Source organism: Nicotiana attenuata, unplaced genomic scaffold (assembly GCF_001879085.1).
Source record: "Nicotiana attenuata strain UT unplaced genomic scaffold, NIATTr2, whole genome shotgun sequence".
Lineage (NCBI taxonomy): Eukaryota > Viridiplantae > Streptophyta > Magnoliopsida > Solanales > Solanaceae > Nicotiana > Nicotiana attenuata.
In genome coordinates this window covers 257820-269556 of record NW_017670854.1, presented here as the reverse complement: position 1 = coordinate 269556, position 11737 = coordinate 257820, and the positions used below count along the sequence as shown (strand labels likewise).

General features: G+C 35.3%; 1 protein-coding gene across 1 annotated transcript; it reads right to left on the bottom strand.

Annotated features, from left to right (window-relative positions):
* Window positions 1–961: 961 nt before the first annotated feature.
* On the bottom strand, window positions 962–6336 carry LOC109243923 (probable anion transporter 3, chloroplastic). Its single transcript, XM_019410935.1, has 8 exons — window positions 5649–6336; window positions 3761–3987; window positions 2885–3236; window positions 2719–2763; window positions 2328–2474; window positions 1783–1920; window positions 1600–1633; window positions 962–1416 (listed from the first exon to the last, which is right to left on the bottom strand). The coding sequence occupies exons 1-8, from the start codon at window positions 6078–6080 to the stop codon at window positions 1247–1249; spliced, it is 1545 nt and encodes a 514-aa protein (XP_019266480.1). The 5' UTR covers window positions 6081–6336; the 3' UTR covers window positions 962–1246.
* Window positions 6337–11737: the final 5401 nt, after the last annotated feature.

The following is an 11737-nucleotide window of genomic DNA, read 5'->3' as shown; positions in this document are numbered from 1 at the left end:
AAAATTCAAACAATGTTATTGAGAAAAATATAATAAAATTTAAAGCAAAAAATAAATATTTTCAAGAGTAATAAAATATATATCTTCTATTATATTACAAAAAAATAGCAGACAAAAGTATTAAACAAGTAATATGCTAATAATCTATCTATCTATATATTATTGAAAGGAGAGGAAAAAGGCACCACATTAATACAAGTGGTAGCCTAGATATTCAAGATAAGCATGGTATGTCAAAAGTTTTTCATATTTTGTTTTAAATTTCTTTTGAGTTTGGCAGATGATAAGCGTCGAATCCCTAAATACTTCGATTTCTTATATTCCCAGGGTCAAGCCACATGACATAATTAGTTAATAACAAAAAAATTATTTATTGAAAATTAACAAAGAAATTAACTGCTCAAATATCGGTGAGGGTTGGGTATATCGTAGTGACAAATAAAACGACAGTTGAAATTTATTAAAGCAATACGGTCTAATAATATCAAACAAGAATAATTATAATTTAATTTTTTCTTTTTAGTATTGACCGCGCATCGCGCGGGTATGACTACTAGTATGAGTTAATAGCAGAGCTTCATCCTTTATTGAGCAGCTAAATATGTTGCGTCATTTTCAGGAATTTATACTTTTTCTTAACTTTTATTTTAATAATAAGACTTGAAATTTGAAAAGCACAAGAGAAGTTTGGAAACTGAACATATGTTTCTGCAAAACCACCACGTTTTCCCTTACAAACACGATGCAATTAAGAATAGATATTTGGTTCATATTTGGATAGGAAGCACAATGCAAAACAAAATTTTAAAAATTAAAGAGATGAAGAAGGGTGATCTACAAAAGTAAGAGCTTTCTCAACGAAAGCAATGTGATTGATTTTGATGGTAAACATCTTCCCAAGAACTTGAGTTCTCTTGACGGTGTTGATTGATTTTAAAAGAAGTCGTGAAAAAGGCGAGGATGATCAATATATGATTTTTGGTATAAATATTTTTAGTTTTCATCAAATCCGTAGATAAGTCAACAAGTGCTTATAAGCTGAAGCTTCAATATGGCCTGGGTGGAGCTCCTTTCCTTACGGTCAAGGACAAATACAAGATGATTTGCTAAAATTTATGCTTCCAGAATAGAAAAAATAGAAAACTACACATGAAAAAATTGAATATTTGTAAAGGATGTAATTGCTGTCCTTTCTGCTATCTCTAAATGAATATATCCTCATATAAGCCATCATGGGAAATATAGTCTAAAAAACTCTCTCTCCAGTGGCATAGATATTCCAAAAGATGGCTGTAACAAAGTAGAGGCAAGCAGTGAGAGTCAAGAATGCTTGGAAGGATCCTAGCCACTGTACAAAGAAGCCTGTTCCAATTGTGCTTATTATAGCTGCCAGTGTCCCTGCTGAATTTGATATCCCTGTTTGATAAGTGGAAAAACATAATCTCAAGAGATTTACAACTCGTTTTGTTTTAATCTCCATATAAACCTCGTATTACATAAACATTCCAGCATAAACAACCTTTGCAACATAATCCATGCATAACTAGACCGTAAACCAAACAAAACCTAGAGCGGAAGAAGGTTACGATAGATGCTTACCATGTAGAAATCCTGCATACTGAGGTGCAATATCCTATCCAAAAAAGAAAACGCAAGCTAAGTAAATTGACTTTCAGAGTAAAGTTAACTGTCAATAAGTAGCTTTAGAGATTAGTTAAAGGAAGAATCAACAGTTACTTGTGAGATAATACAAGGGTATTCAATTGAAATATGTTAGCTTACTTGCATATTAAGCAGAAAACCAGCTTGGCTGAAGGAGCTGAAGCTCAGGGCTATAGTTATCATCACTGCTGCAACCTCAGGTGTTTTGGCATAATTCAAGCAGAGCAAAGACACCCCGGGACCAATGAAACCGATAGACTGCAACATTCAAAACAAAGTAGACGTTGGAATTCGATAAAAGGTTCAATACACATCATGAAAATGGCAGATTGAGATGAATAGTAGACTAAGATTTTGGATCAGCGGTACCCCTTGAATAGAAAAGAAATGAGAGTGTCAACATAATTTTCATATCTATAAGTAATAAGTGAGGAGTAGAAGTGGAGGCAATGAAAACTACTATTGTGCTGTATAAGTGTAGTATAGGACTTGCTGGTCATGAATGTCTTCTCAAAGAGGGCGTAACTTCTTCAAGAAACACCATATCATTATAGGCTATTTTGTACGATATCTTAAGACAACGTAAACTACAAATTTTAGCTTTACGTCACCCAATAAAATTATATCCCCTTCATGCAGCTAATTTCAAATGGTAGATAAGTTACCTGCATGACTTTCCTGACAAAGGTCAATGAGTACCCTGCTTTGATTAGGAAATCTGACGCAGCTCCAGCAACATAGCCTGAGAATGCCATTGTGCCCCATGGCACTGCACTAAACCAAGCTGCTTGCTTCAAATTCACATTAAAAACCTGGCAACAAAGAAAACAATTTCTCTCAAGCAGATATCAAGAAGACATTCGACAAGATTTTTCTGAATTAGGCTCTCAGTCTAAACACCTATGGTCCTAGTATATTTGCAGCACAAGATAAAGAATGTAACTTAGAACAAATTATCTGGAAGGAATTTTTCTTTATCTTCTAATTGAACCCATGCAAGATCTTCTGCCTTGCCACAGGCAAAAAAGCAGATGAAGTAAGGGAACTGTGACTCACCGTTTTGAAATAAACAGGCATCCAGGAGAGAAGAACAAAATATCCCTGCAACAAGTTAAAGATTTTTTAAGTTAACTACACAGTCTTCAAATTTCAAATATTTTATCGCCAACTATAACATCAATTCTCTGGTACCAAGGAACGAAGTCAAAGAAAGAGGGGCTACCCAGTTATTAGTGACGTTAGCAAAAATAATAGCCCAAGTGGGCATTTTCGACAACAGCAGTCGCAGTGGTGGAAGTTCTCCTTTTTTTAGAGGAGGAGAATCTGATTTCCCTGCTTGGATTAACCTCAACTCTGCTTTTGTTATAGAATTGCTTTCTTGTGGATCATTCGTCACTCGGTTAATCCACGTTGTAAGCCAGAGAAGCCCAAGAGATGAGAAAAGGATGAAGGGACCAGAAATTCCAACCGAGGACATAAATAACGGAGTTAGCACCAAACCCACAACATTTCCAAGATGGAACCCACCCATGGATATTCCAACAGCAGTCGCCCGTTCATGGCTTGGAAACCACCTGCATAATTGGAGGAACATACAAACTCAGCTACTCTTGAAAATGCAGAACATTTTCTTTCAGTTACATAAAGCCATAATATACAAGGAACCAACGATTTTAAACTTAATAGTTGTAGGACTAGTCACTGCCTGCAACTTGAGCACAAACGCTTCACTTGATTAATATGCCAATAACAACATTGAAAGTCAATTAGGTGCATTTAGGAGTATCTTTCAGTTTGCCACAAGCCGATAATGAGGCAACTTCAAATCAATTGTGGTTCTCATTCATCCCCGGACCCTGCGTTTACGCAGGATGATTCGTGCACCAGGCTGCCCTTTTTATTCATTCTTTAAGCATGGATAGTGTTACATAGTATATCTTTTTCGAGAAAAATATTGCATATATTCTTAACCATATAATAAGTCAAAACATTGTTGTATTCCAAATAAAGTACTTGGAAAAAGTACATACCACAATTTCTTGGCTCTGTCCCAATAATGGTTATAAGTGTTTGGGGTACAATGGGAAATTTAAATTACCTGGACAAAAGGGTGTTCATGGAAGGCAAAGCTACTCCTTCAGCAAGACCAAAGAAAGCACGAATAGCCAACAGACTGATTGTGGAGTGATTTGCTGCCCATGGAGTAAGAAGAGTGGCCAGAGACCAAAGAGCTGCACCCCAAGCAATCACTTTCTTTCCTCCATATTTGTCTACTAATGCTCCTCCAATCACCGAGGAAAATATGTAACCCCAGAGGAAAGATGACTAGCAAAGCAACAAATGTTTCATCGTCAGCATCATAGACGATAAAAATATGCAGAATAAATGCAATGCCTAGTTATAACTCTTTGCCGATAATCTTGGAAAGCTGTGCAATACACAGAAAAGCTCAAACATGAATCATAAAATTATACTTAGAAATACTCTTGGATACGCTTTCTTGAATTTGAAGGTGTCCGAATAGGAGCATACTTTTCCCTTTCTTGCTCAGAAAGTAACTTTCTGCCACATAGTACTGCTATTTGTAGTTATCCTCTGATAGATGAGCATACTTTTCAAGTGTCAGCTATGTCTCACACCATGTCTCACACCAGAATCTTTCAAAACGTGATTTTACTAGTTAAGATTCAAAGCCATCAAATATGTTTGTGCACAATTAATATCTGTCCAGGATTATTTTTCACAGTCATCTGCCTCTCTACAGTGCTAAAGGTTTACATAATCACCACGACTGTGAGTTCAATTCTTACTGTCCCCCTTCTTTTCCTTCCCTGACACCTCCCCCCCCCCTCCCTCCCTCCCCCCGCCCATGTAGCAGGTCTTCCTCAAACAAATGAGTAATAAATGGTTTTTCTAGTATAACTTAAATTCTTAAAAGAGTAATAAACTCACTAAAAGGGCGGGGTAATGAAGAAGACTGGTAGGTGGCACTTTCACTTTGAATAGTTGGTAGGGGCAAAAGACTTAACTCTTTCTATCAAACCCCCTCTGACCAATGCCATTTCTTGGAAGCACATTCTTCTCTTCTTCTTCTACCAACCAAAGTAAGAAGCAGGAAAATGACTTCCCATTTTTGTAACCAAGGAAAAATGATTTGAATAAAGCCAACTTGTAGAAGGGACCCAAACAGCAAATAAACTCTCAAAAATAAGTAATCCACAAAGGCCAGATTTAGAGGTCCCACCCTATATCAGAAGCCATCCCCACTCTCTGACTGAATGTTAACAGCCAACGCTTCTAATGATTCAGATTTACATTTAGACAGATGAAAAAAAGACATCTACTCTAATTTTGCCTTCACTAAAATTTGAATTCTGATTTCTCGTAAGTTTCACCAACTTTATTGACCTTAAACCACAGCCTTAATCATCAAAAGGTAAAACAAAATTCGCATCTTCCACTTGAAAGATATTACAGTAAAAGCTAACACAACTTGTGGGTCCCAGGCTGGCCAATTTTTTTGCCTTTTTCTTGATTTCCATTCTTTTACTGGTACTCCTTTTATTAGCAGACTTCGCAGGTAAATAACAGCTACCATTCTGATCAACCACAAATCTACAATCACTGTTTCTTCCCTCTCCTACCCCCCCCCCCCCCTCAAATTTTTATTATGGGAGAGTGTTCGGGTCATCTTGGGCGCACTTCGACTAATTCGATTAGGTATCTATTAACTTCTATCAGAATAGGTACCGATAACTCTACCCGCCAAAGCTTCACCTGCTATTTTTTGTTTCCGAAAGACTTAAGCTTAATATAGGAATAAACTATAAAGTCAGCTCGAATAAAACAAAACATATAGAGAACTTCTTTAGCCAACAATAACCTATTTGGAAAGAGAACCGAAGTTGAATGATTCTTAACGTTCAAAGAAACAATTCAAAAGAGAGAAAAAGTGAATCAGCAACAAAAATGAGCAAAAGAAATACCTGAACAATACCCAAAAAGGAGCTGCTCCATCCATATTTAGCAGCTAAAGGAACAATAGCAACAGACATAACAACTCTATCAGCATTACACAAACACATAACACAAGCCATTAAAGCCACCACTTTAAATCTCTCTGCCACCACAAATTTTCTTTCTTCATCACTTCTTCCACCTACTAACAATCCTCTCTCTATTCCCTCTGCTGTACACTTTACAGAAAAATCTCTCTGTTTCTTCTCCAAAAATATTTCCTTTTTCAATCTTTCTCCACCACAAAGAGACAAACTTGTCCATTTTTTTGGGATTTTTGGCTCAAATCCTATATGGGTCTTTCTAAATTTGATCAATCCAAAATGGGTATTGGAAAAAGATGAAGAATTTGTATAAGAGGAATGTGGGTGAAATTTATTTCCAAGTTTGACAGCTTCCATTGGGAAGAATCTTGAATGAAGGGGATAAAAGAATGGTGGTTAGCTCGTATGTAAATATATGTTAGAACAACCTCTTTATATGAAACATTATGATATTAATTATTAATACCATAATAACTATGAAATGGGGGTTGTTGGGTAAGGATAAATTGGATGCAGTTAAATAGAAGATTGATGAGAAATGAGGAGGAGGAAGAAGAAGGGGAAGTGCGTGTTGAGGTTGGTGAGTTCTTAGACTCGTTAAGGAGTAGGACTCGCTCTTGGGTATTTTTGTCCATTTAAAAGATATACCTAAAATAATACTCCTAGAAATGTTGGTCACGTGTACAATTTTTTTTCCAATTATATATCAATATACACGTAAACAATGTAAAAAGAACCGGAAGGCGGAAGCAGATTAGAATATTACCTAAAAATGATCAAGGAGAGAAATAAACGAGATCTTCAATGGAACACTAATTAAAATATACTATCAATTTACGTGAACCTTTTTTAGTGAGCACCAAGTTAAAGAAAAAAATGAAGATTTTTGAGATTTATGGTCTTAAATAAGATAGAAAGGGATCCAGAATATTTATGTGGTTAAAAAGGCTTCTCAATTAGAAGTTTAAGCTAAATTGTTTCCAAATTTAGAAAGGGGTCATTCTTTTTGGAACGGACCAAAAAAGAAATAGGTGCACATAAACTGGAATGGGAGGATATTATTATGATTCACACAAAAAAGTATATACAGTCAAACTTCTTTATAAAAACCTCGTTTGTTCCGGATATTTTTGAATGTTATAGCGAATTGCTATTATAGAAAATATATATTATACACATGAGATTTGGTTCCCAAAAAATTTTGCTTTTATAGAAAAGTGTTGTTATATAAGGATGTTGTTATATAGAGGTATGATGCAATAGTTAATATACAATTTCATTTTAGTTCATCACTTGATCATAATAAACTAATATATAAAATAGGTATATGCATTGGATTTTACTTAGGATAGAAGATTAGTAGAGAATAAAGCATATCTTATTTACATACCAATAGTTTAGTATTATTTTAGTTGTGGCTTATTTTGGATTCATTTATTACTTGATATTGCTTTTGTTTCGGTTTGTTGATATCACATTATTGCTTATGATTCCTTTTCATGACTTGTTTATTTCTTTTATTGCATTTCTTTACTACTTATAATGTTTTTACTTGAATCGAGAGTCTATCGGAAGTAGCTTTTCTACCTGTATAAGGTAGGGGTCAGGTTTGCCTATATACTCAGGGGCGGAGCCGCAGTGTTGGTTGAGGGTTCGACCGAATCCAGTAGCTTTTATTCAAATCATGTATTTGTATTAAGAAATTCAATGAATATGTACAAATTATTAATTTAGAACCAGTAACTTAAAAGAATTATAATCCTGAACCCATAAAATTAAAATTCTAGCTCTGACTCTATATCCTATACTTCATTTGTGAAAATATACCCTATGTTGTTGTTGTATGCATTGAATTCTTATAATCTCTTCCCTACTACATACTATTTGGACATTAACATTTGACTTGGCAACACTTCAACAGAAGCAATTAAAAGAACAATCACAAAATATTGTCCAGATTCTTTTTGCTCTTCTTTCTAAAATGAATAGTCAATCTGAATTCTAAATTTAATAGGACAGAAGAAAAAAGATGATTACAAGCTTCCGTTTTTCCCTTCTATAGTTAATTATTTGACTAATATGAAATGCAAAATCAAGTTTTCTAGATTCACCTAACTCTTCCCACCCTGAAAAGGTGGATATCGAATTGTCTATATCTCGGAATTTATTATTAGTGGTCTAACTTTTAATTGCTTAAATTAACATAATAATTGAACATTTTCAAAAGTGGTTGTATATATGTATTGGACACTGAAAAGGGCAACTTCGTCCACATAAATTTATTTAATTAAAATTTTTGAAGAGGTTGTCTAGAATTAGAAGTGTGATACGTTGGAAATACGTGGATTTGGCTAAGGCCAGCCAATTATGTCAGCTGCCAACAACCCCCACGTCCCAGCTACTATCGATCACCGTTTTTGGTGGATAATACCGGAAACCGGCTTCTCCGGTAAAACAGTTGACTCCAATCTTTTGCTTTTATCTAGCAAAAGTTCTATCAGCCAATGATTACATTAAAAAATGGTCAAAATAGGGTTGTGGTAAAAGTTAAATCATCTAACTCAAAAACTTAAAAGAATGATCCTTGAAATCATTGACCTTCATGAATTATACAAAGAATAGAGTTATGGTAAACGTGAAACCCTCTAACTAAAAACTTACGAACTTCAAATCTTATAACTCGATATCTTATTCAAATAAATTTAAAGGGTAATTCGATGCACAAAGCATTATGTATTCATATAAGGTTTGGAGAAAGGAGTACTGTTTGAGCCCATGGCCTATAGGTCATACGGAGACAACTTTACTGTTGCTCCAAGGCTCTCCTTCATACCGCACCCAAGGATGTAGTCTACCCTGACGCAAACATCATTAGTTGATTCTACGGCTCGATCCCATGACCTAAAGGTCACACGGAGACAGCTTTACTGTTGTTCCAAGGCTCTCCTTCATACCGCACCCAAGGATGTAGTGTAGGCAGCCTACCCTGATGCAAACATCATTAGTTGATTATACGGCTCGAACCCATGACCTATAGGTCACACAGAGACTTTACCGTTGCTCCAAGCTCTCCTTCAAATATATACGTAATAGAACTATTTCATTTTGGAAGAATATACCGGTTCGTAATATCTTTTTGTCGCACAATATAATCACTTTAATCCTTCAACTACATCGATAAGATTTTTTTCTTCTTTTCATCCCTTTTTCTAGTGATGTGTTATTGAATCAAAACGTTCAACAAAAAATAATTTTTAAAATACAATCTTTACCATATAAGTTTTGCATTAGAATCCTCTTACTATAGTTTAACCATTACTTGTGTGTCAACAAACAAAAACAATGCCATGCTGTATTTACTCTTGTTTTAGAGGAAAAATATATGAGAAAAATGAAAAACAAGAAAAAGGAGTTGAAGTAGTTGTCTTGGATAAGCCGGATCCTCAACTACCAGCAATCACCATTTTAGGTGGGTTTTATACTGGAAACCGGCTTCCCCAGTCAACAAGTTTGAGTCCAAATACTTTGATTTGCAACAAATTAACATGTTCAATCAGCCTAGGATACTATGGTATATGGTCAACATAGAGGGGTCTTAAAGTCTGGCTTATTAACAATAGGACAATTCTTATAATCGACACAGCTAATTTGCAACAACCCAAAGTAAAAAATAAGGAAAATTCGTAGACCAGATTAATGTCATAAATCTAACATACATGTGTTTTTCACATTACAATTTTATCATATACTACGATTTGTCGCTTTCACCTATTGAAATCAAAGTCTGATTCATGGGGAGTAGCTTTTGTAAAAACAACTAAAAAAAAAAAAAAAAAAAAAAAAGAAGATTACAAAACGATAATGAAATACTTGTTGGGATTTCTTTTAACATTTTACGCCTTCCAAGACGAGTAATTTCATATCCATATACTTTCTTTTAAGTGGTTTACTTTCTTAAAACAGAGAAAACACAAACGCCCTAACAATAATATTTACCAATTAATACCAAGCGGAGTTTACGTAATATCAAAATAAAATAAAATAAATTTGGTCACTTGCGAATGAATTGACATGCATGTACAGTCAATGACTTAATATAATTCATAATTTAGACCACATGTTTCATCATACAAACTTTTATATTGTCCTGCCAACTTGCGATGGCGAAGAAATAAAGGTCCATTTTGTTCCGTTCTCCTTCCTTTCTTTTTTGAGTTTATGTTATGTTCATTACCCATAACGAAGATTTTTTGCACCGGTTAAATTGACCTAGAAATATAGTCAACGGCGGGTCCAAGATTTATATGCCGTGGGTTCTTCACTGATATTAGTGTAAATTTATAGTGGTCAAATATGATCATAGTGGGTGCTCATGGTCAATTGTTTAAATTTTTAACTATTATCTATGAATAATATCATAATTTGGCCAAAGCCCATGGGTGCTTTAGCACCCATACCTCAAAACGTAAGTCTGTCACTGAATATAACTACATATTGTGTTGGAATTCATAGTTTAGAATTTGATATTAGTTAGTATGTGTGGTAGTCCAATTGTATTTAGTATTTGGGCCTCAGGTTCAATTTTTGTATTTATTGTATTTGGGCTTCCGGGTCCTAGATATATAGGCCCAATTTCTGATAACACAACAGATAGGAAAACAGACTCATTTGTACATGGATTGAATAATAGAAAATTAGATATTTCTCTCTATTCGTCTCTTAGAACCCTAATTGGGTGTCTTTTATTTTGCTTCGATCTCTGAATCTAACATGGTATCAGAGCTATGGTGTTTAAGATCTCTTCCTCCGTCGATGTGCGGTGTTATTGGTGAGGTTTTCTCTGCCGAATTTCATTCGGTTTCTGGTGTTCGTCGGAGATCGAAATCTAGATTTTTGCGAGGAAGAAATCGTTGACGAAAAGGAGTTTTTTCTTTCAAATCGCCGCTGTGATTTTTGATTTGGACTACGTCGATCTTATTTCAGCTCATCTTCTCAACAATTTCCGTCTGTCTCTTCATTTTTGTCAAGGTCGTCCCCTTCCGGTAGCGAACGGTGCTTTTGGTAACATCGTCTCATCTCCCTAGCTCCTTGTTATCTCGTTGTTGTTATTCTTTGTTCTGCATGTACAATTATTTTGTCTTAGAAACTTCAATTGCTGAATTTCACTTCACTATTGTTAGTAGTCTGGTCCAGTTTTGTTGTTTTGGTTGGTTGTCAATATGACAAATAGTTCTGAGACTCCAGTCGATGGTGTAGGAACTTCATCCCGTACTGTTTTTCATCCGGATGATTATACTCATCCATGTCACCCACTTTATGTTCATCCCTCTGATATTTTGGGTGCTTCTCTAGTTTTTGTTCCTTTTGATGGGTCTGGTTATTCTAGCTAGCGTAGGACTATCCTAGTAGCCTTGTTTGTTCGTAATAAATTAGATTTCATCTATGGTTCATCTGTCAAGCCACCTGCTGAGTCCCCTTTGGCAAGGCAATGGCAGAGATGCAATGATTTTAGTCATCTCCTGGTTGATAAACTCCCTTACCAAAGAAATATCTCGTAGTGTTGAGTACTCTGAGTTAGCCAAAGATATTTGGAGTGAACTTGATGAGAGATATGGAAAGGCTGATGGAGCTAGGTTGTTTGAACTTAAGAAGGAGCTGGCACACATATCTCAAGGTTCACTAGATATAGCATCTTATTTTAATACCATAAAACTACTCTGGGATGAGATATCTTCCATTTTTGTCAACTATTTGTCTGTTTGTACAAGTGGGGGTAACAAGAAAGATGAGGAAGAGCAGAAAGTTTATTAGTTCTTGATGGGACTTAATGATACTTATCTTCAAGTAAGGAGCAACATTATCATGGTGAAGCCCTTGCCCTCAATGAACACTGTGTACAACATTCTTTTGGTTGATGAGAAACAGAGACAAGTATCCTCTGCATCTCAATTCAATAACAATTTTGCCTCCTTTAATGCTGGGGTTTCCAAACAGAGTTTCCCATCCAAGGTCAA

Excerpts from the sequence above, each read along its gene's own strand:
- LOC109243923 (XM_019410935.1), bottom strand. The coding sequence starts at position 6,080 with ATGGAAGCTGTCAAACTTGGAAATAAATTTCACCCACATTCCTCTTAT. Across the intron at positions 2,764-2,884 it reads CTAACGTCACTAATAACTGG|GGATATTTTGTTCTTCTCTC; the intron begins GTAGCCCCTCTT and ends AACTTGTTGCAG. Across the intron at positions 1,634-1,782 it reads GTTTTCTGCTTAATATGCAA|GATATTGCACCTCAGTATGC; the intron begins GTAAGCTAACAT and ends TTTTTTGGATAG.